This window comes from Lytechinus variegatus, chromosome 6 (genome assembly GCF_018143015.1).
Source record: "Lytechinus variegatus isolate NC3 chromosome 6, Lvar_3.0, whole genome shotgun sequence".
Lineage (NCBI taxonomy): Eukaryota > Metazoa > Echinodermata > Echinoidea > Temnopleuroida > Toxopneustidae > Lytechinus > Lytechinus variegatus.
In genome coordinates this window covers 10,802,252-10,828,363 of record NC_054745.1, presented here as the reverse complement: position 1 = coordinate 10,828,363, position 26,112 = coordinate 10,802,252, and the positions used below count along the sequence as shown (strand labels likewise).

The following is a 26,112-nucleotide window of genomic DNA, read 5'->3' as shown; positions in this document are numbered from 1 at the left end:
AAATGAAACAAATTTAATAGTGTTTTACCGATACCGAAATGCATTTTGCCCGTATATAGCATTGATTACGGTGTGGCAGACACACTAACAAAAGCGATACGAGAAGCCGATGGAAGCTATTGTGTTGATATTGTGTTATCTCGAATGACATACCATTGATCGCTTTTAATATTGTCCGATTCGTGAGTGTGACTTGACATAGAGGTTCTTTTAGTCCTGTTTTAGCGCAATATCACGTCATACATTTTGACGTATTTGCCCTCTTTCTATTTAAAGCAAATTAAGACACTAATACTGTCATGAAGCATATCGATGTTTTCGCTAATATATTTCCTTTCATGTAGAATGTTGACATTTTGTATTAAATGCTGTTATTTATAAAACAGTTTAGGATTCTTAAACAAATACTCTGTTCTAAATTATAATTTGCATAATTTAGGTAAATTAGGTAATAATAAACAAGGATATCCCAATTATTTTATGACAATTTACTTCCCTGTCTTACCCTTAGTCTTTATTTCCAATTTTAGGGCAGTTCTGGTGAAATATATATTCTGAATACTTGTTTATACTATATCGACATAATATGCAAATTTATGGAAATTACTTGCTTATTTGCATAGATACAGCGTGTCTCTTTGGATGAATATTTTTTGTTTTGACTCAAGGAACATTTGTGCCAAGTGGGACATTTGTACTCCAAAATGCAGCGTTCAACGTTTTAACAAGTCTGCTATGTCTTCATATTTTTTAAAGATATTCTTTTCCAAAAGAAATCTGTGTGGACCTAACCCCTTTTGCAACTAAACTGAAATGGACCTCACCCCTTTTGAAAAAAAGGTGATTTTCCTTTGCCATTTTAGTTCAATTTTTGATAGGAATTCAACTTTTCTTTGGTATCATCTAAAAGAGCCACTAAAAATCTATACATTAAAGCTGATGAGAAATGGACCTAACCCCTTTTGCAAGTGGGATCTACATTTAGGGAATTAACTTATATGATTTCGTATATATCTTGCATAATTCAATATGCCAACTCAAAGGAGTAAAAAAATGTTGAACCGGCAATAACAAGCATTCCCATTGCATTTCATATTAAAACTTTACATGTAAACTCGTAATAGAACTATTTTTGTCAAGAAAAGAAAACAAAAACAAAATATATTGGTAATGACCAAAATAGATTTATCACGTCCTAAAAAAGAAAAGTAATGCCTTAGAGCGAGACATGGCAGTAGAAAAATAATAAAAGTGCATTATGTTTATTGCTGCCTAAGCTGCATTGTTAGTCGTAATTTGTCTTTTTTCAGAATGGAATATCTCGCGCTCAAGTTATGAAGAGGAATATGAAGATAGTCATCATTTTTATAAGATGACAACATTTCCTTAGAATGTCCCGGTCCTCGGTCAAAATGAAAGTAACAAAAATATCATGTTGCGCTTCTTTTCTTCATTTATTTATATATGCATTATAAAGAGTGATCCATAATATCAACTTCGCAATTTTCCTACACAGTGCTTGAATTAGTGCTGAAATCAACTTTTTTTTTCAGATTGAAGCATCAATTATTTTTAGCTCTCGCTTCGAGCTCGCATTATTCATTCACATCATTAAAAATATATTTAGAATGCCTAGATACTAGGTGTAAACCTAAAACACACGGACGCATGTTTTTTAAAATACGCAGTTCTTTATTTGAGATATGCTCAAAATATCCAGTTTCAGATTGGAATATAACAAAAATCATGTTTGCGCTTCGCGCTCTAATTACTGATGTAGGATACCCATTATCCATTCTTTTAATGCTTTACAAAACATGAATAGAGTGACCCATTTTTAGATCTAAATCTCAATTTTTCTGCTTGCACCTCGCGCTGGCGTTATCGTGGTTATATAGTTAGATACGTATCATGTTCATTATTACAAAAAGTGCTTAAAATGTCAAATTTTTAGGACGGAATTTCAAAAATATTCAGCTGGCGTTTTTTTTTTGTTTTTTAAGTGTATACCATCTTAATGGCTAACTACAAATAGTCCTTAACAGGTCTCTTTTCGATCAGTTAACTAAGCATCTTGTTCAGGATAAAAAAAAACATTGCCCAGAATGTTCGATTTTCAGGACAAAATACATTTTTTTCCAAAATTAGCTCGCGCTTCGCGCTCTCTATAAATGTATGCTGTATCATAAGAAGATTGCTAAGAAGTGACTGTTCCGAAGAAACAAATGCGAATCGCTTTGATTGGCCGAGCGGGGAAATGTGGGTATTACCCCATCCCTTCCTTATTGGCGAAAGCTGGATCCGCCCTTTAATTCAGGCCTTCTTCAGCACCCCCAGTCTTAAAACATCGTTTTCAGGGTCTTGATGTGTGCTGACGTAAATTGACAATCACAAAAAAAAGTTTTACAATTAATTAAGATCATTTTGGTCCCGAGATTTTGACCCCCAAAATAAAAGAAAGAGATCCACAGTAAAATGAAGGCCCTTCGCTACCGAAAAATTTGACAAGAAAAAAAGGAATTTCGGTTAAGTTTCTCAATTTTGCTACAACTACAAGAATTCCAGAGGGGTTGCTGCCTATCGAAAGTAGCACACCCAGCTCCCCCCCTGGATAAAACTCTCGAGTTCTTAAGCACCCCCAGGAATTAAAGGGATGGTCCGGTCTGAAAATATGTATATCTAACTAAACCCCTGAAAAAAGTTTGGAAATCTGTGTTTGCCATTAATTTCTCCCAACTCCCAATTTTACACAATGCATATTTTACATCATTCAAAGTATCATTTAATACTTTTTAAAGTGATACCATGCTTATTATGATCATGCCATTACGAAAAGGGCAGGGTTCAAAAGTGTTGGATGAGGTCTGAATTGAAAAGCTACAAAACGAGCAGAAATAGTCATGATAGGTCAATACAGAACATGTCTGTGTCAATAGTAGTAATGGTTCTGTAAGATAACATGGTTTGAGTGGTGGTTTGACATACCCATGCATGTCTGTTTGTTTGTTATGTGTTTGCTTGTGAAGAGGTGTGTGTGATTCCATGCTAATGATGATGTTAAGCTGCATGAAAATAATTAAAAGAAACCGCTGAGAAACTCACTCATTCCACGGAAAAAAGAAGAGTGACTTTCAATAATGCGTCATTTTGCAGCTATTGAATTTTGACCTTGCCCCGCATTTCAAGGCACGCACCTCCATGTGAACTATAATCATATCATTTAGGAAATAATTTAAAGAGAATTAAATGCTCTATTTATTTCTATTAAAAACACATTGATATTTAATAAACCATAGGTTTACATCCCCATTTTTTTCTCATCTTATTACATGATATAATAAATGTTTTATTTTCTCATACATGTGTACATTTACGTGTCTCTATTGTGATGAAATAAGTTGCAACAATAAATAACCAATGAACGTAATCAGTTGTCAATCCAATTGTCTTAGTTCTTGGTAGAAAAAATGTTGAATAAACATAATTTCATATTTAATTCAATTCAATTATTTTTCATTCTTCAACATAATACAAATAATTACAAGATGAACTAGAATTTAATTCGTCATGCGGACGAATAAGGTGGTCTGTCTTGATTTGTCATTCAGTGTCTGCTGATTGTATGAAATAAATCATTTAGATATCATTGATAATCTTGATCGTAGACATCCTAAGAATAAGTTTTGACCATTACTAAATGTGATTATTGATGTGGTGATGACAATCGTCAGACATACATCTTCAAACAGATACATACAAGATAGATGATTATACCTCACGGATCAACACGGCAATGCCGGCATGATCCGGGGAGGTCCGGGATAGTTTTGCCCCAGATAACTGTGAACACGGCATCAACACGGCAGCTTCACACGGATCTACACGGATCATGCCGGCAGAGCACGTCGTCAACACGGATCAATACGTCAGCAACACGGACCTACACGTCAGCTACACGGACCACCACGTCAGCAACACGGACCTACACGTCAGCAATACGGACGAACACGTCAAATGCGTTATCCATTGAGCTAGCATATTCCCCATTGAGATTACACGTAAGCAAATTTGAGAATTACAATTCCAATTTTGCAAGCGAAATACGGGCATGATCCCGGCATCTGATCAAAAAATGGAGGGCATATTTTCGAAAGCTTAGAATCTCGGCTACAACATACTAAAAGCTCAGGGAAAACTGACAAGAAACAATGGAGATATAGCTCACGAAATAGAGGAATGTCGAATCTAGTTTTGAGAAAAGGTCATGTCCCATAGAGATTACACGCAAAATACATGTGATATGAAAAAAGTAATTATAATCTGTTTTATCTTGCTAAATTTAAACTTTTATACCTTTAAATTATCATAAAGGATCATGTAAGAAGCGGCAAAAAGAAAAAAATGGAAAAAAATTCATCTTGTTCACCCCAGGACTCGAACCCGCGCCCTATAGAAAGCAGTCAAAGCCACGATATTCCCCAAGAATACACGTAAGCAATTTTGAGAATTACAAGTCCAATTTTGCAAGCGAAATACGGGCATGATCCTGGCATCTGATCAAAAAATGGAGGGCACATTACCGAAAGCTTAGAATCTCAGCTACAACATACTAAAAGCTTAAGGAAGATTGACAAGAAATAATGAAGATATGGCTTACGAAATAGCGGAATGTCGAATCTAGTTTTGAGAAAAAGTCATGTCCCATAGAGATTACACGCAAAATGAGGAAAAATGACATGCCTCTTTTCATCGCTGTTTTACGCAATGATGCGTTTCTCAAAACGAAAATTCATGATTACTGAGGAGAAAGAGTACATTCTAAACTACAACATATCGAAATCTGGGCGAAAAATGATCTTTATTCGAGAAGTTACAACCAAATTCGCATAAATTTGATGACGTCATTTTTGAAAAAAATAAATTTTTAGTTTAGGCGCCATTTTGATGACGTCACGATATAATTTAGGGACAATGGTGACATGAAATCAAATCTACAACTCATACTCTATCGATATATGAAAAAAAAATTGGGGGTCAACGGACTATTTAAAGAGCTACAGTGAATTTTCAATAGGCATGTTTTTGCCCATATATGGCCTGTAGTGAGAGCTCGCGCGCACACGTGCTGCAAACTTTAACGGGTGTTAATTTCGTTATTAATGGTCGTAGAAGGTTGATCAAGGTATCAAATTGTTCAGAATTTTATTATCAATGAAATGATTTCTGTGTTGCGTTAAGGCGTTACGCGCGGAAACGCGCGCGCATGCGTGCGCGCCCGCAAAATTTTGAAATGCTTAGAATGACCTGAAACGTACTCTCGTTTGGTCAAAAAGTGATTTTGAGCATTTTGAAATTTTGACGCACGCGTACGCGTGCGTCGTGACATTCAGGTGACCTTTGATGACATGATTAAATGACCCTTGACCTGAAATTAGTGTGATGTTAATTTGATCGATTTTTGATAATTGATAATGGAGATATGATTGATAATGTGATTTTACAAAATGGCGCCTAGATGACGTCATCATGACCTGATGACCTTGAAAAGCTTATTTTGACGTGTCCATGACAGATCCTATAGATGACATGAAATTCAATGAAATTGATCATGTCCATTTTGAGATAACTTGGCGACAAGAAAATCCATAAAAATAAATAAAGAAATAAAAAGAAAATTCTGACGAACTTAAGAGGTGATCTGTCAAAGAAAGACCACCTAAAAAGAAGAAATTGACGAAATTAAGAGGTGATCTGTCATAAATGACAGACCACCTAATTAATTGAATACAAATATAAGCATGAACAGAATTCAACATTGAGTAAATGATATACATATCAAATAAGTGATTCAAATATAAGTTAGCTCGCATGTCAGATTTAAATAAATATAATTAAATATAATTAAATCAATATAATTATATATCATGAGAAGAATGAAGGGGTCCACTGAAAAGCAAGGCTTGTAAAATGTGGACACCTCAAAAAGTTAGGATAGAAAGAATATTGAAATATACGTAAAGGAAGACATGAAGGTAACGAAAGGGGCCAAAAAATGTTATATACAGGATATACATATACACACACATATATAGGGACATACACACATACATGCATATATATATATATATATATATATATATATATATATATATATATATATATATATATGTATCTAAATCCTACTTAAGGAGAAGCTTTAGGGTTAATAATCAACGGAAGGGCGAACTCGACCCAAAGGGGAATATTTGGATTCGCCCTTACGTTTTAAAGCTAAAATTCTCAATGACGGGGTTTCAACACAATGCTTAAAATCTATTCCAGCAGAGGGCAGTATTCCTTTTTACTTCCTACGAACTTTGGGCCAAATCTACCCAGCAGTACTCTGACATTACAATCATGCACAAAACTGTGTGTATATACCGTTTGGGGGAAAACTGGTTGTTAAGGCGAATTGATGTATATGCTGACAATCTTTGTAAAATGGGGTATATATCAACATTATCTGTCAATGAAAATGTAACTCAATCCACCACCTACGTTATCCCAAAACTACACCACAATATATAAACTGTACAAAACATGAATGCTTTTAATCCTAATAGTGCCCCTCCTTTTTCGAAAATCTCTATATATTTTACTTTTATATCTTCTACGAAGATTTCGCTGTTACAATGATAAGCGTTTGCAACGAGAACATGTAGTGTGCACGAGAACAGCGAAAAGCACAAATTACCGCGCGCGCAGGCCTCGGCAGCGCCTAGCACGGCCTAGCATCTGGGCGCTGCACTAGGCGGCCGGCCTGGCCCGGCTGCCCCGGCGCGGCCGGTGCAGGTACAGGTGCAGTGATGAGGTCGAGGAGCTGCGTCGCGCCTAAAACCAGTGCAGCCGACCGAACACGACGCCTTCCGCCAGTGAGTGGAAAGTTTCTTGAAAGTTTCCTGAAAGTTTCCTGAAACTGTAAATAGTACGACAGATGGTGGACTGTACTCACTAAGAAGAAGAAGAAGAACTTTAAGTTTTGGATATACCGGTATTTCTAGCAACTTAACGGTAAGTCAGTGACCACTGTGCATAGGGTAGGCCTAGGCTAACACAAAACTATGTTATCAGTCATGATTTGTAATATGAAGGGAGTGCCTAAGTCTGCGCACCTAAAATTTGATCTCGATTTTATTACAAAGTAAAATATTATTTTGAGAGTCATCAATGTCATTCCATTCTCTATATTCTAATGATCAAGGAAACAAAAAAATTCAAGAAATTATTTACAAGAACAATGTTTTTCTACGATTTTCAGACGGGCTTGTCACTTTGTGTAGCAAAAATGATTGGTGCCCATGTCTGCGCACTAGCTCATTTTGCACGCAAATCAAATGCAGTGAAGTTTCGGACATTTCTTTTTTGACAATTATTGAAATTTTCAGGGTAGCAAATTGAAACTTGCTGATACTCATTTTTAATCAAATATTTTTTAGTTTTTGGTATCAAAATGGATTGCTGCGGTCAAGATTGAAAATTGGTATCAGTTTGATATTTTGTTCTATGAAAATTGCGCATTTACGACTACGTGAGTGCGCAGACATGGGCACTGCGCAGACTTGGGCACTCTTACCATACGATTTGTATTTCTGATTTTGTCTGCCTTATTTTTCCTCTTTTCTTTTAAAAGTTGAGCACACATTGAAATTTTCTTTGGCTAGCCTAAGCCTTCATTGCCGTGTTGAGTGCATGCTTTTCACAACTCCTCAGTCCTCTTCACAACTCCTCTCTCAGTTTTGTATTTGACTTAGATCTAGATCTACATCATGTTAAACGTACGAATGTCACTGTCTAAACGTAAACCCTGTTCTGTGTACTAGGCCTACCCCCATCTGATCCTGTCATCATGTAGAACAACTCCTCTGCACCATTTGCAGTTCTCCAGACTGGAGGAAACTAACCGAAGAAGAAGAAGAAGCTGCCGAGACTTCTCTTCATTAGATCTAGTCCTAACGAGTTAGGACTAACTGTTAGATCTGAAAATGAAATGTAGCTCCGCGGCCGTTATTGGTGCAAAAAATTCCTCCAAGCGGCAGGCCCTCCAAGCTATAAACTAGTTAGTTTTATAATATAGATTCTAGGTCTAAGTTAGATAGGCTAACTATAGGCCTAGATCTAGACTTTGTCTAGGGGCCTAGACTAGGCTAGGATGGGGGGTTGGGTGTCCGGACACTTGTCTTAACAAAATTGAAGCCCTGTTTTTTGTCTTTGGATTAAGCCAAAATATATAGATCTAGGCCTACGTTGAATTGTGCTTTTCATCATCAATATTTGATCTCCACAATATTGTTTCCCATTTTGTGCTAAAAAACAACGAAGAATATGATTGTAAACCTTTTCAAATGGCTGTTAAAATGGAGTGTCCGGACACTCAACCCGTCCGGACACCCAATAACTGGACAAAAAGTTACTAGAGTCTAGATTTACTAGTATTAATCCGAGTGAATTACAATAGACCACACTGATAAACCTAAACTAAATAGTAAATTTTCTAAACAACAATTTTTAGAATAATAGAAGTCTAACGTAATACTAATAGGACAAAGAGGAATAAAAGATCTAACCAGTTGTTTATCAGTGTGATCTACTTTTAAACTGTTAGGCCCCTAGGTCTAGTCTAGATGTTAGATCTATACCGGTAGTCAAATAACTTAATGTAGATCAATAATCTTAATGCTATTAAGTAATATCAATAGATTTACTTCTCATTTTTGCAGATGAAAAGAAGAAAGCCAGAGGAGGTAGCGAAGCACTACATTAGTTGTGGCCAGGACCCAGACTGGATCCAACAAAAATGGGTGAACAAGGAAAAAGGTTAGATTTTCTTTAGCTCTGTCATCAGCATTTTCCACAATTTGTATGTTCCTTGCAGAGAAAAGTGCAAGAGCAATAATCTTCAGGGGGCTTAAGTTAGGGAATTGTATGCCTTGGGTGCTACGTAACATAGATCTAGTCTAGCTACGGATAGCTCAATGTATGATGGGGTCACAATAATTTGTGCAGTTTTCAAAATTGTGTTTAGATTCTGATGTTTGGAGCAATAAATCTCTTGAAATACACAATTATTTGTTGAATCTATTTATATAAAACAAATAGATTGTTGACTTCAAATCATCGAAAACAGAGCATTGATTTACGAATGGATTGCGGTACAGAGATCGCTATATCAAAATTCGAATGACGAAATGATCGCATCACTCCACAGAGCAAAATTGCAACAATTGTCAACAACGAGGGTCATATATTGTATGGCATAAGAAGATGGATGGTTTTCAATATTCATATTTGTAGATCAATACAACCCTGGAAAAGATTATTAGACAAGGAAGTGTTGAGTTCATTGATAGAACTTTCAGACGATTTCTAATAGCTAACTCATGGTTAGAGGATGACTACTCTAAGGGAACAATTACCGTCTGCATTGCTCAGACAATTACACCAAGGGTAATTACCCCTAGGACAAATATCCCCAGGAAACCCCCCCCCCCCCCCCCGAACGACAATTACACCCCAGAAGATAGATAATTTAGAATAAGTGACAAAACATAAATGTTCTAAAGGGTAATTGACCCAGGGATATTTTCACATAAATTTGCATAGTTATCCAATTGAAACAAATCAAGTTACTTTTAAGCATAAAAGTAAAAAACTTTAAAATGCCAAGACCTACGCTTGAGTAGACCTTGGACTTGGTCCTTGCTCATTTCTACAGAGTGAGCCATTCTCAGCCTCAAGCTAAACAATAACTGGAATACTGGAATTGGAAAAAAAAGCAGAAGTAAAGTAAAATCAAAACCTTTTTGAATTGTGGTTGTTGGAACTCATGTTTATGTAAATTAGATCTAAGTCTATGCAATACACTTGAGGGATTCCAATTTCCAGCAAAAATATTTTGATAAATTTTCTGGAGCAATCTACATTGAAATTGGAAAAGCAATGAGTGGAAGGTAACTTCATATCTACTCAAGATACATTTGGGTCATTCCATCTGGATTCACCCAATGGGTTTTCCTTACCGTCTCAGAATTTGCTCAAATTTGGCATACATAAAATTGACATTTACTTAATCCCAAGAACCCCCCCAAAAATAATGTAAACGGTCCATTGGTTTTTGCACTATGGCCTGCCCTTTTTGTTTTGTTTTGGTAAAAATGGGTGTGACCTTCAACATTCAACGGCACATTGCGCCTGAACCGGTCGACCAATTTTTATGAAACTAGTACCATTCAATAGGAAATTCAAATTTCAAATAGGAATTCAAAAATGGTATCAAAACTATTATTTGAGTAATTTAAAGTGGTATGGCCTGAATCTGTGAAGTTCCTGGTCCTGATCCTCAAGTGGATATTGATGACCAATAAGAACGTTAGCGATCGAGAGAGCTCAATATTTTCAGTACATTTTGGAGTTGAGTTCCACCACTTTACAATTGGCTGGAGGGACTATAGTAATTATTCCTTTCATGACAGTATTCTACAGTTTATTTGGGATACTGTCATGAAAGGAATAATTACTATAGTCCCTCCAGCCAATTGTAAAGTGGTGGGACTCAACTCCAAAATGTACTAAAAATATTGAGCTCTCTCGATCGCTAACGTTCTTATTGGTCATCAATATCCACTTGAGGATCAGGACCAGGAACTTCACAGATTCAGATTCAGGTCATAGCACTTTAAATTACCCCTTGACCTTTGCTTTGACCTTGATTTTGACCCCCGGCCGAATAATTTTTTAACTTGATTTTTATGTAACTTAATCGTCAATATAATATCAATATAATATGTAAAGATCTAGGATGATATTTTATTTCTTAATCTAAAAAGCTCTTTTAAATTATATTTACAAATTTACTGTTGGCCCCACATATTGATTTTTGTGTTAATGTGTGTACAAGTCTCCATTATACATGAATACTCCCAAACTAAAATTACATTGAAATCAAATAAAAAAGGGAAACTCAACTTATCAGGTATTACAGGAAACATTAAACAAAATGAATAATATATGTAGACTACATGTATATTTGCTTATGAAAAGAGACATTTGTTTAGCCCTTTTGATTGGGGTGCAATTGGCCTATATACAACTCACAAGAAAGCTGTAGTTTTGACGGAAACAACAATGAGTGTGCTTCCTAGTCAGCTCTACTGTCCCATACTAGATATACCCTACAGATCTTTGAAGTATCAACATGAGATATGTAGTATTTTAATTGATTGTAATGTAACTTTAGTTTGAAAGTATTCATGTATCATTGAGACTTGTACACACATTACCAACACCAATATCAATATGTAGGGCCAACAGTAAATTTGTAAATATCATTTAAAATAAAAATTGGTCAACCGGTTCAGGTGCAATGTGCCGTTGAAAGTTGAAGGTCACTCCCCTTTTTGCCAAAACAAAACAAAAAGGGCGGGCCAGGGCTCAAAAACCGATGGGCCGTTTACACTAATTTTTTTTTGTTTCATGGAAAGCAAATGTTAAATTTTATGTGTGTCGAATTTGAACAAATTCTGAGAGGGTAAGGTCCAAAATGGCACTTTTATTGGGTGAATTGGCATGGAATGACCCATTTCAGGAATCTTACCCGCGCCCATCCCCATTATCTTAATGCTTGCCTATAAATCGATCAAAAGGCATCAAACTCTTATTAATAAAGTCATATTTAATCTTTTGGAATTAACATTTCTCATCATCAGGTCGTGGTGTAGTTGCTACAAGGGATATTACAAGAGGTGAATTTATAGCTGAATATGAAGGGCATCTGATTACAGAAGAAGAACTTGAAAGAAGGGAAGAACAAATAGAAAGTGTCTTCAGATATGAATTCACCTGGAAAGGAAAGAAACTATGGTAGGTTTCATAGCAGACCCAATCTTACATATCCGGAAGTAATATATTATCCCACATGTTTTGCTCAGTTCTCACTGTCACATTGTAGCTCACATGAGTTAAAAGCTTAAGGTACCAAGTATGGTATTAATTGCCAAAATGGAGGGGGTGGAAGCATGGCCCAAAACAATCACTTATGATGTTCAAAACCCTAATAAACCATATATTTGTGGAACGCCGAGTTACTAAGCTATCCAAAAATTTGACGTTTTACAATCTTGGACCTTTTATATGCTAATTAGCTAATTTTTCCCCCAAAATTGTAAAAAATAAGGTTTTCAAAATGTGAATTATAAATTGTAACCTCCTACATCATTTATGCTATGTGAATTTTATCTTTTTTATTGGGTTATGGGCTGTGAAATCTTCGATTTTACGCGGAATTCCAATTTTTCCCTCAAACACCAATCTACATTTTCCACGTTTTTTTTCCTTCCCGGATCGAGATCCGAAAGTCGGAAATGCGCGCTTCAGAAAAGCGGTAAACTTCAGTTCTCAGCTCAGGCATAATTGTCCATAGCTAGAAAAGCATATATACTTCGCACTGAAGTTAGCTAGTATTCTTGCGTCGGAAAAACCACCAAAATTTACCCTTGCAAGCTACACGAAAACAGCGCATTCGTAGGGAAGGCGGAAGGCCATCAATAGTACATGCACTTTGATGTTAGTGCATACACACAGCGAAAGACGAAAACAGCGCATTCGCGTATAGGTGGGAGGCCATTCATAGTACACGCATGTTGATGTTAGTGCATACACAGCGCTATGGTGCAAGTGCACTTTTTTTGTCGCTAGCGAAATATGCAAATATACATTTTTGTTCAATAACGCTTATATATTTTTTGTAATACAAGGGGACATCAAAATGAAAAGAAATGTAAACAAAAATAAAACAGCATCTCATCCAAAATCAATATTAGGAATACTTTGAAGGGTTGCTTGTGCTTCCATCTGCACTCCATTTAATTTATATCCCGACTATAATCACATACAGTCACATAAACACCAAGGTATTTTGCTACATATAAAATAGATCTGTATATTGTCTCGCCTGCATAGCAGAGCGAGACTATAGGCGCCGCTTTTCCGACGGCGGCGGCGACGGCGTCAACAATGAAATCTTAACCAAGGTTAAGGTTTTGAAATGTCATTATAACTTAGGAAGTATATGGACCTAGTTCATGAAACTTGGACATAAGGGTAACCAACTATTACTGACCATTCTGCATTATTTTCATGTCACATGATAAAGGTCAAAGGTCATCTAGGGTCAATGAACTTTGGCCATGTTTGGGAAATCAGCATTGAAATCTTAACCAAGGTTAAGTTTTTGAAATGTCATCATAACTTCAGAAGTATATAGACCTAGTTCATGAAACTTGGACATAAGGGTAACCAAGTATCACTGATCATCCTGCGTGAGTTTCCAGGTCACGTGATCAAGGTCATAGGTCATTTAGGGTCAACGAACTTAGAATATGCACAAATTTTTTTGAAATTTCATCATAACTTGGAAGTATATGGACCTAGTTCATAAAACTTGGACATAAGGGTAACCAAGTATCACTGATCATGCCAAATTTCGGCGCGCTTGCGCGATCAACGATGGACTGAAGTGATTGAAATATCCCAATAGGATTAGGGTTAATATTCTGCCATCCTCATCCTATTACTAGAAAAATCCTAGAAAAATCTGTCTATATGATTGTTATTTTTGTAGCTCTGTATTTCTGTATTGGTCATTTCAGCCGGATCATCTGTTGGTGTACCAACCCTTGGACCTCTTTCTCCTCCTAGAGTCCCACAGAGTCCCACTAAGGAACGCCTTGATCCTCAAAATTCATCACGATGTAATGATGGAGGTACTATATGTTTTTTTTTTCACTTCAATTAAACATAATCATCTTAAAATATTCACTTTTTAGAACCTCCTGCACATTCAGTAAATTTCATTTTGGTATGAGAAGTATAAAGGTACTAGCAATTGATATTCTAACATCGTCATCATAATATACCTAAGTTTGTTTTTTACATTTTCTTGGAATAAATATGTTTTTATGATTTATAAGTCTCAGTCAGAATCTGTTATAAATGGCATTAAGTGAATTACCTGCAATGTGAAAATATAACTTTCTGTTTCTGTATTGTTTATTTCAGCTGGATCATCTGGTGGTGTTTTAGCCCCTGGACCTCTTTGTCCTCCTAGGAAAAATCCTACCCTGGTACCCCTCAATCGTCAGGAAGATTCATCAAGAGGTACTGCATATTAAAACAATCCCTGTATATCAATAGTGTAACTAATTGTTTACTAGTTTATTCCTCCTTGTGCTAAAGAAAAAATATGTTTTAGAGACATTGATCTTTGATACAGTTTAATTTGCAATGAATAAACATGGATGTATGAATTTCTGTATGTCTTGTTTATTACAGGTCTCCCTGCAGTGTCCAGTCCTTCTAATCAGGATTCTCTCTGTCCTTTTATGAAATTGTTGATTATATATTTATTTGGTACAACTTGCTGTAACAGTTTTCTTTGTCCCTGCTAGACTGACATCAAAGAAATGTCAGGGAAATTTATAATTGGCCCAAAATATCAAAAATATCAAAATAACATTTATAGGATAAAATGCTATGACCCTTTGATAGTGTAGTCTCTTTGACTGCAGTACAAGTCTTTTGTACTGCAAATAGTTAACTTCAACATATAGAAAACATTTATAGCTGGAAATGAGGTTGAAATAACTATTATTGAATTTTTAAGACTTCATCACAGATCGTCTTTTTGAAATGCTGGGAGCCCTAACTGGCAATTATTCACATGCAGATTTTATTTCTTGTCATTGAATTGATGTAATGGGAATTAACTTACCAGGAATGTAGCACCTTAAACACACCAATTCTTGAGTGAGGTAATCGAGCCTCTGATTGTGTGAAAGACCATTAATAATTCCCCATTCGCCAAAATAGAGTTTGTGTGTATATACATTCTCCTGAAACATGACTACTAATCCCATGCTTTCTATTTTGAAGTTATCTTGATATTCCAAAAAACAATAGTCTATGAATATTCTTCATTGTCTATACTTATTCTCTCAACATTTTAGAACGGAGGTACACGAGATGAGAGTCTGGGGAAACGGCTCAACTAAAAGAGTTCTTCAAAGAATACTTCACATCAACTCAAACAAAACTTCCATGTAAGTTTTGACTATCTGCTATATTTTAAATATGTGACCCTGCATCTCAAAACAACCATCATACCCATCAAAATAATGAAAAGAAAGTACCCATTCTAAAAAAAATATTTACTTAGAAAAGGGGCTTTGAAGTTTGGGGTCTATTCAAATGCAAAATCTCAACCAGGGGCGCTCCGTGCGGTGCATGGGACAAAAAGCAGAATACAAATCTCCACAGCAATCACTGTGAAGGTATTATTAAATTAAGCTGAAATTTGACACACTCATTACAAACAGTCTAGTTATGCTTATTCTCAACTTTCGATGCAATAGCATCATCCTTTTAAAAGTTATCAAGAGTTTGAAAGTGAAGAGGGTATTAAAAGAATTTCAAGAATGAAAAGGGAACTCTACCCCCTAAAGACAAAGTGTGCTAGAAAAACTGCAGTAAAGACATATTTCCTGTTTGTTTTATGATCCAAGAAGAATTGCTCTTTCAGAAAATATGTAGAAAAATAAATTGACATATTTTGGTCCTATATTTTTGGTCCTTGTGTAAAATCGGTTTGTGCAACTTTTTGTTGGTTTTGAGATACGCGGTCACATATGATCTACACAAACATTGACAAACTACAAAGTGTTTGAAAACACTGATCATGTAATTTTCAGGTTTGAAATATAATTACTAGACAAATGCAGTTTGAATGTGACCCTTGTCTTTTTTTTTGCCTCTGCCACACTGTTATGTTTTTGGGCCATCTGTCATACTGACCATTCAGGATAATAATACATTAAAAATATTGAGTTTCCCCTGACCTTGTCTGTTTTGGCTTTTTTTTCTGTAAATATTCTCATTACAACTTATAGGTCATTTTGTAGTCTGAAGCGGTATTTGTTTTTTCACCGAGTACTCCGGTATTTAAAAAGGGGAATACCAGATACAAAGATTTTCGGAAATTACCCCCCCCCCTATCAATCATATTCTCACAGCCAATCTTCAAAATCTCCTTGATATTATCAGGGAGATCAATTGAGTTTTCACTTGATTCTATCAAGCCCAGTCTTTAGATGCAGTTACCAGTTATTTTGTCTTCTTAATCTGGATAAATGAGACTGAATTATGAATGCCTCATATAGTACAGATGCTTCCTTTTGTTATGTGACTTTTTACACATAAAAAGGATCAGCAAAAGTGGAAAAGCGGAAAAAGGGGCAAAAAGTATTCCCTGAGGATTTGTCATACTGCTAGTAGTCTATTTTGCTAAGTCGTATGCATCGTTCAGAGAAGAGGTTTCCACGGGTGTTCGTATCATTCTTTTTCTCATGTAAATACCATGCATACTTTTATAACGTGTTGGTGCATCTAACAACTTGAGAGAATCAAGTTAGACCTCACTGAATCTCCCTGATATTATCGGGGAGTTTTTTAGATCAGGTGCTTCTCACCTGTTAACTTATTTTAAATTTATGGCAATCTGTGCTATATCTATCTTTATTGATAGTAATTGCAATAACTTCAATGTCACTTTGATTTCAACAGCAAGAGCAGAAATTAGAAAATTCAAAATGAGATTTCCAGCCTTCAGACATGATGTAAGGACCATAGCAACCAAGGTCATGAACGAGGTGCGGAAGACCGAACGACTGACAGAGGAAAGAGTCAAACGACTTGGGATAAGATAATGAGGTGATGGGCTAACAGGTTAATCGGGACATTTATGGTAACAGTAACACGCATCTTTTAGGATAGATTCAGGATTGTGCTTAGAATAAAATAAACTTACAGTCTTCATAAATCCCTTTTGAGTGTTTTCAACAATCCAATTAGTGAAGTCTTTCTATATAAGCTCACCTGAGCCGAAGGCTTATAACTGCACAGATGCTCGTCCCTGCAAAAACTGTCGCCTCATGGGCAACAGAGCATGCGGATAGTGATTAATCACCTAAATATTAGCTGTGGGGTCATGCTTGTTATCAATTATTTTATGGTACTTTGATGAATTGTGTTAGGGTCCCTTACAATCAAGTGGGTGGAGCATTGGAGGAGTACCCTCTCATGATCGAGCTATGAGGATTTTAAATAAAATAATGCATGCAAACATATTTTTGAAATGTGATTCAGGCAATTGCAGGGGCAGAGGTAGTTGATGTCAGATTTGCTGGCAGGATTAAGAGTACATAGGGCCCACAGGGCAACAGTTTGTTCAGGGGTGACCATTTGGTAGGCAAGTCAGAGGATCTCTCAATCAAATTTATTGATAAAATACTACCTGAGGCATAGGATTGAAAGTTGCTCAATTGAAGCATGTGGTAATTACTAATTTGCAATTACATATGACAATTGCATGACATCAGGTGAGCACCAGGCCCCCTGGGGCTCTTATCATTTATCCCTAACTGCCCTTCTCCAAAGTTTTGGCAATTGCATCGCGACCGCTACCAATTTCAGATTCTCGCTTTCTGATTTTTTCCCTTGCAGTCTTGTCTTGCACACATTTTGCAGGGACTGATTTTTAAAATTTACAGGGGAGCTATAAATAGCTCTCCTAGAGGCTCTCAAGGAGAATTTTTAGGGGAGCTAAATTTGTTCTTCACGTAGAAAGATTGGGGTTACCAAGGGGCTCTGTAAATCACTCCCCAAAAAGCATTTAAGGGGAGCTTGGGAGAGCAATCGCTCTCACTCCCCTTAAATCTTACTCCCTGATTTTGATACCACATTTGTCCTTATCAGACCTACCTAAGGGGTATTATGGGCCAATTAGCAGACATGCCAACAAAAAAACGTATTCCGTACTTTTCTATCCTCTTTCGCTTCTTTAGGGGGTACTAAGATCTATAGATGTCTATGAATGCATAGCACCATCATGCCATACTGCATTGCACCTGTCTTCATAGAAAACATTTAATTGTCCAATGAATTGTCTATGTCCCTCATTTACCAGAACGAATGCTTTTGGTGCAGGAATGAAACACTTGTGAAAATGTATGTATGTATGTTTTCTATTGAAAATAATTGAATAATAAAAGGTTTTCAGGTCGACAGGTGGAATGAGATTGATATTTTTATGATCTGAATAATTATTGACATCTAATGAGTTTGGTACCCCTTATCCAAATGTAAAAGACAAGAATGCGCTTTTAGGTTGGCAGTACTGAATTAGTATGCGCATGTCATTAAAAAGGCTATAGCTGCATATATTTGTGTACATTTACATACATTAATACTTTATGCAAATCTGCTGTACTCATAAAAATAGATAAGAATTGATTTATTTCACATTTGGGAAACATTAATCTTCATTATTACACAGTTTTCATGTAATTTTGTACTTGTTTAGGCTGAAATTATGAAAATATCCCCCAAATGCATAAAATACGCATTATGAATAATTCATTTCCTAATTATGCACAAAAAAATGCACAATTGATTTTAAAAAATTACACCACCAGATTCAGCATCCAGCATTCAGATAAAATTTAGCTTCTCAGCCTCACTCCAACTAGAGCATTTTACCCACTGTACAATATATAAATACAAATATATGTTGTGCTAGTAATGTCATGCCTAGCTGATTCTAGTTCAAACTCGGAGATGTAATCATTAGTCTAGTAAGATAGATGATTGTTTGTTTGTGAAGGCAGCTTTAATTGCAAATAATTGGAATTAAGTATTTCATTGTTGATTCACCTAACTCTCAGCAGCCTTATTAAAAAGGCTGTATAAAATTAAATCTGACTTATTGCCTACCTGAGCAAATGCCTTCTAAAGCCTCCCCTAATGTTTTGGGGGTTTACTTCTTTTTTTTAATGATGTTGGTGCTGGGGACAAAGCAGGTATACTTGGCAGACAATCAGTGTATATATGCATAAAAATATACATGATAGCACAGGTACGTCATTTTTGTAAGTGTAAGCATGGCTGGAGTATGTTTTTTTTTTATTCAATTCAGTTGACTTCTGCTCAGGAGATCAAGTGTAATGTGAAATGTACTGGAATGGATATCATTTATTTGATAAGTGCTTGTCTTATGTTTCACTTGCTCTAGATGTGTAACAGCTACATTGTAGTTCATGTATTTGTGGAATTGGACATGAGAAGAAGAAATTCATGACATATCCTTCCCTTGTCAGCACCACCCCCTTCTCTTTCTCTCGCTGTACTAGTTTATCGAAAAATTCACCTAAAAAACTGAGAAACAAAGTTTACCTGCATAATATCGATTGCTGTGTTTATTTTTTATACAAAACAGGACAAATATCAAAATTCATGACGAACGTTGAAGAATTTTGCTGGATGTTATTACATGCATTGCTCCTTTTCATAGTATTGTATACCCATTGCATAATATACGTTTGTGTGTTTATTGTTCAAGTATGAAGTAGGAAACTTATTAACAATTCATAACAAAGGTTCAACAAGTTTTTCCATTGCCATAATATGCAGTGTGTTACATAAATTAACCATTTGTCTTGGTTTAAGATATACATTTGGTATAAATATAACAATTATTAATTAATTATTAATTTTTATTTTATTATTAATTATTAATACAAAAAATTTGCTCATAATTATAGATAAATGAAGCGCTCCTTATCGTTCATAGCATCAATACAATGCTTCCCCTTATGTCACATATGGCACTGCATGTCTAGAAATTATGAGAAATTGAAAGGAAATTTTTCAAGAACTGAGATTTGTAGTATCTGTAGTAATCTGTATGTATTTAGTACTGTGAGTTGGACATGTACAAGAGGTCGTAGTTCATGAAATGTGACATTTCAATTGTTCCTTTGCATGTTTGGTGTTTATAAGTACTTTGTGGATAACCCAGGTTTGGTGCAGTTCATGCTTCAACTTCATTGTGAATTGTCTTTTTACATTGTGTATGAATGGATGTTTTCACATTGTGATAGATTACTTGTTTCATTAAAATTCACTTAATCAGATGCACTTCTGTCCTCGTATGACATTTGTTGGTGTAAGTTTTTGTCTTTAATCTTGGACGCAGTCTTTTTCTTCATTTGTCTGCAGGGGGGGTAATAATCATGCAGACTTCTCAATAACACTGCCTGCAGTTACTGTAAGAGAGTAAGACTTAGAGTGTTTTAGAAACGCACGACATTGTGTTTCAGGGTGAAATGATTCTTCCATATGAAGACAAAGTTACTCTTCCAGGTATCCCCCCCCCCCCCTCTTGGGGGCACAATAAACGTGGCTGCCGTGCGTATACCTTTATTATTTTTTTATTTCATTTTCTTGCGGGGACAGGGGAGGGGGCTCTCACCACAAATTTTGTAAGCTTCAAGCTTATTATCTAAATCCCACTGTCAAAACAGACTTTACTATTATTCATGTACAGGTATTGGTGTATGTTTTTAATATGTGTGTGTGTGGCGTGTGGGGATACATATATTAGTCTGTAAATATATTGAAAAAGTGTTTGTGTATGTATGTTATACGTGTTTATGTAAGTGTTCTTTTTGTTTGGGGGTGTTTATACATGCGTATAGGCATTGGCGGCGGAAGCCAATAAATTTAGGGGGTGTCCACCTGAAATTTTGGGATGGACACATGTAAAAAATAGGACAAGCGCCCCAAAAAATTTTTTGAGAACCAAAAAAAAAAAAAAAAAAAAAAAGGTCATCAACCAAGGGGGTCCACGTGAATTTAGGGGGGGACGCAGGAAAAAAAAATGACAAAAAAAAAAAAAAAAAAAAAAAAAAAAAGGTTATCAAAACAAAATTTAGGGGGGGACCGTCCCCCCCAACTAAAATTTAGGGGGGACACGTCCCCCCCGCTTCCGCCGCCTATGCGTATAGGGGTGTGTGAGGTGGTTGGCCTATTGCTTGGTTTGGTGTAACTATGGGCATGCGTTTGAGGGAATGAGGAATGAGGGAAATGAGATGAATTGAATTTTTATTTATCAAACGCCTAGTGGGCAATGACCACAATCTCATAATGTGTTTATTTGAGTGTGTGTTTGGGGGGGGGGTGCACAACAACAACGTGAAATGAGCGGAGAAGAGTGTGGGTGGATTAGTTTATATGCCTATAAATGTGTTATGCCTTAAATTGGTATACCTACTTCAAGAATATAGGCGCATAATGAGTTTGTAATCAACATCCCATTGCCGTAATTAGTCTTAAAATGAATGGGCATCCACTACCTTATTGATTGTAAATTAAAAAAAACAAAAAAACTTAAATACAGCCCCAAAACTTCAATTTTTTAAAATAATCATGATCCTTTTAATATGCAATAAGTCGTGAAGACTTTTTTGTGGGGGGCGGTCTTTAACCCTTTTCAGAACTTAAACTCACTTTCCCCTGACTGAACACCATCCCAAACTGGGGGGGGGGGGCGGGGGTACGCCCATGCCACCCCATGATCATCCCCCAGCTTGCGCTGTAGGCTACATTACGTTGCTCAGTATTTAACCTCCTTACCGCCATGCTATGAATCACGGTAATCCACTGCCCAAACCATCTATGAAAAATAATACATGCAGGTTAGAATCTTGCATTCTCACCGCGCCCCTCCCCCCAAAAAATCATGATCACTTATTGACACCTTTTTTTGCAACACATATTTTAAAAAGAAGAGTCTACCCAAAAATATTTTTTCAACAGGATCAGAAATATTAGATGATCAGAACAAAAAAAAAGTTGAGAAAAATCGGACAACTAATAAGAAATTTATGAGTGTTTAAATCATGGAGCTAAAGCTCCATGATGATAGATAGGTAGATCCCCTATATGCATGTTTACATCAATACAAACTTTGTAGCTTACGTACTGTAGAAATGATGCATTTTGCACTATAAATATAAACAAAATTATGGTAATTATGCACCCACGACGTCATCAAATTGGCAACATGTCTAAAAGTTTTCACTGATTTGCCCATTTTTTTTCAAATTAAAAAGTCATAACTTTTTTTTATTACCTGTCCGATTTTCCCCAAACTTTTTTTTCTGTATCTCTCACTTTAAGGGCTATTTTTTTTCTATTGCCAAAATAAACAAAGGTGCCGGTAATGGATATCCTTGTCTAACGAGTAACGCCTCTTGGTGGGAATATATCGTCGGCGGAGGACCAGAAGGGCGCTATTGCAGATTAAAGATGTTCCGTTGGAAACCAGAAGGGCGCTATTGCTATTGACTTTGTACAGCAATTAATAGCGCCCTTCTGGCTCCGAACGGAACACCTTTAAAATGTAATAACGCCCGTATGGCTCTCAACAGACGATAATATGTTAGCCATCCATTCAAAATGACGTTGTTGAATATATATAATATAGCTATCGATTTCCTAAATCCAGTTTTAAAACCATAAGCTCTTAAACAATTTAAAATAAAATTCCACTCTAGCGTGTCAAATGCTTTGTGAAAATCAACAAAAAATAGACACATTTCGGCAGGTTGCGTATAACACGACTAAATATATTTCCGAAAAATTTGTTCAGCTTTTGAAATCGGGACCGGCTTGCGATTGTGATGTCCGCACAGTTCAATACATGACGTACGTATCTATTGTCCCATGACACACGGCTTAATTCTACGAAAGTAGCTTTAATTATGTTGTATTTGAAAATATCAATTACATCCTGAATGAGCCTTGCTACATCAAAACCACGTCTAATATCCCTCCTGATCTTCGTCAATCAATTTATGCAGGACTTTCTGTAATCCATTAGCGAGTACTGTTGTAATCAACTTATAATCGATATTGAGCAACGTTATTGACCGCAAATTTTGTAGGTTTTCTCTTTCACCATTTTTGAATATGGGAGAAATAATCCCTTTCCTCTGTGAATATCATAGTATTCCTTTCGGAAAGCTCTTATTAATACTCTTAAAAATAATCCCCTATATAGTGGTGTTATGTTTGACAAAAACGGGTATTGCGTGTACTTCCAAAGGGGAATATAGTGGTGCTACATGTGACAAAAAGAGGTATTGCATGTACACAAAGGGGAATATATATAGTGGTGCTGTATATGACGAAAAAGGGGAATTGCATATATACAAAGGGGAATATAGTGCTGCTATATGTGACGAAAAGGGGAATTGCATGTAATAAGGGAAATATAGTGCTGCTATATGTGACGAAAAGGGGAATTGCATGAACTTACAAAGGGAATATAGTGCTGCTATATGTGACGAAAAGGGGAATTGCATGTACTTACTAAGGGAAATATAGTGCTGCTATATGTGACGAAAAGGGGAATTGCATGTACTTACAAAGGGAATATAGTGCTGCTATATGTGACGAAAAGGGGAATTGCATGAACTTACAAAGGGAATATAGTGCTGCTATATCGAAAAGGGGAATTGCATGAACTTACAAAGGGAATATAGTGCTGCTGTATGTGACGAAAAGGGGAATTGCATGAACTTACAAAGGGAATATAGTGCTGCTATATGTGACGAAAAGGGGAATTGCATGAACTTACAAAGGGAATATAGTGCTGCTATATGTGACGAAAAGGGGAATTGCATGAACTTACAAAGGGGAATATAGTGCTGCTATATGTGACGAAAAGGGGAATTGCATGATCTTACAAAGGGGAATATAGTGCTGCTATATGTGACGAAAAGGGGAATTGCATGCATTTACAAATTTATATTTATTATTAATATCATGTGGTGCAATATATTTTCTAGAAAAACATTAATTTTTGTTTTGTCTGATCGTAAAATAAACAAATTTATTTTATTTTCTCATTTAAAAAAAAATAAATACTGCCCAGTTAATAAGGCGAAGGAGCCGACTTTACAAATACTGAAAGGAGAAGGCCCCTTTCGTTCATTGTGGGGTAAAAATACCTTAGGGAGAATTTTTGGGAGAACCAAAAATTGTATATTCCAAATTAAACGCAGGGACACAGGGAAAAGGTCCTCACTTTTTTAGATTACCTCCCGTTATTCACAAATATTTATCAAAATCAAAATTTAATCACGCATAGCCTCATTAACGTGATATAGGTTGAATTCCCCTTTGCGTACAATTTTCGAGCATTCGCCCTTTGGTTGAATCTAGGTATATATATATATATATATATATATATATATATATATATATATAATTTAAAGTAGAATATAATGTGTAGACAAGCTATAACTTTTGTATTTCAAATCTTATGTCTAACTGGAAAAAAATAAGGCTTCATGTTCTTTATAAACATAGATAATAGACAATAGACTAGCAATAAAAGATACAAAATTTTAGTTTAGAATAATAAACATAATTCATTAATATTTTAGGAGCATAAATTTTAGTTTGCTTTTAAAGGACAATAAAAAACGGGCGTCTATAATCTCATCGTCAAGAGAATTCCAAAATTTTGGACCTGTATATAAGGAAGTAAGTTTTAAGGAGGAGCAAGTGATATTCATTTGACTGCTTGGTGGGATAGTTAAGGGGGATTGGTTTGGGGGAAACATGGAATATATTTATACATGAATTGACCTAATTGAAACAAATAAAAAAAAAATAATTTCATGATTTTATGTTTTAGAAACAATGGATATGTATGTAAACGAACTGGTGCATTACATCTAATTCGGAGTGCTTTCTTTTTAAAAATTAATATTTTGTCCCATGAAGTATTGTGGGTATTACCCCATGCTGATATTCCATAATTAAAGGTATTGTTTAACTTTGTGAGCAGCCGATTTAAAAAATTCTCAAAAGAAGATGAAACATGTGTACAAGTCCATGTATTAGAACTAATAAACCGTGAAAACAGCCATTATTGAGATTAAAAGCTAAAACTACAAGGAAAACCCCGATTTTGTAAATAGGCGTCTTATAGACACCTAAATAGTACACATAGGTGTATGGGATGAAATTAAGATGGTGTTTCCGGTCACTTTATATTTCAATTTTTGAAGCACTAAATAATCATTTTCGAACACAATTTTTTCTAGGCTTCATCTTTGGAACATATCACAGACACAGGTGACAAGTGAGACCTCCTAGCTCAGATTTTCAAAAAAGTCAAACCAATGTTAACCAATCACTTTAAGGTAAGGTAAAATGAAAGAGGAGTATAACATTAGTAATGTGAAGGAAAGAAAAAAGCGTTTGTACTTATTAATTACACCAATATCAAAATAATATTTTGCTCACATTGGGGTTTCCAAGAAACTTTATTATCGACTATAATTCCTAAAAATTCAATTTAGGAAACACATTGCAAATGTGTTACATCAAAGATGATGTCAGAAGGTAAAGATTCAATAGTATTACTAAATATCATATATTTGGTTTGTTTAAATAAAGAGATAGTTTATTGGCGCGTATCCATTGAGTTAAATTCAGTAATTCAAAATTCATAATATAAACTAGGGTGTGAGGGGTTTCTGTGAGCAAAAAATACATTGGAATCATTTGCAAAACGAATAAACGAAATAATGTCAGATGAACTATGAAAATCGTTAATGTAAATATGGAATAAAGGAGGCCCTAATGTACTACATTGTGGGTCACCACTATTAATTTCATGTCGATCAGAGATGTGAATATTAAAATAAACATATTGTGTATAATAAAATACAAAAAAGTGGGGATATGACATCATCAGCCCACCAAATGAATATTCATAGAGACATGCCTAGAACTTTTTTACCGGAATAATGCAAATCTTTAAAAGTCAATAACTGTGATATTTTGTTTTACGATTTTGATCAAATTTTCAGCATTTTTGCATCTTAAGAAATTTACTCTATTTATTGAGTTGCAAATATCTGCAGCCTGGACCATCCCTTTAAGGATGTAGTCTGCTGGCACAGACCCTGATTGAAACTTTGATCAACAAGTTGTCTCCACGCAAAGGCTAGCTAGCCCATACAAAACCTGCTGTTTCCTTTCAGCGAGAGGGCCTTCAGTACACAAGGCATGAGTAGGCTGCACATTCAGACCATAAACTCGAGTGAAGAGAAGGAAGAGTGTGAACGGAAGGAAATCTTGGCTCAAAAGACAAGCCCACCTCACCAT

The 26,112-nt window shown here is 35.7% G+C and overlaps 1 protein-coding gene across 1 annotated transcript; it reads left to right on the top strand.

Annotated features, from left to right (window-relative positions):
• Positions 1 to 8,659: 8,659 nt before the first annotated feature.
• Positions 8,660 to 14,204, top strand: LOC121416826. The gene is made up of 3 exons (XM_041610341.1): positions 8,660 to 8,853; positions 13,683 to 13,796; positions 14,092 to 14,204. Exons 1-3 carry the CDS (start codon positions 8,757 to 8,759, stop codon positions 14,202 to 14,204), a joined length of 324 nt encoding a protein of 107 aa, XP_041466275.1. The 5' UTR covers positions 8,660 to 8,756.
• The last annotated feature ends 11,908 nt before the right edge of the window (positions 14,205 to 26,112 follow it).

Excerpts from the sequence above, each read along its gene's own strand:
- LOC121416826 (XM_041610341.1), top strand. The coding sequence starts at position 8,757 with ATGAAAAGAAGAAAGCCAGAGGAGGTAGCGAAGCACTACATTAGTTGT. Across the intron at positions 8,854-13,682 it reads ATGGGTGAACAAGGAAAAAG|CCGGATCATCTGTTGGTGTA; the intron begins GTTAGATTTTCT and ends TGGTCATTTCAG. Across the intron at positions 13,797-14,091 it reads ATCACGATGTAATGATGGAG|CTGGATCATCTGGTGGTGTT; the intron begins GTACTATATGTT and ends TGTTTATTTCAG.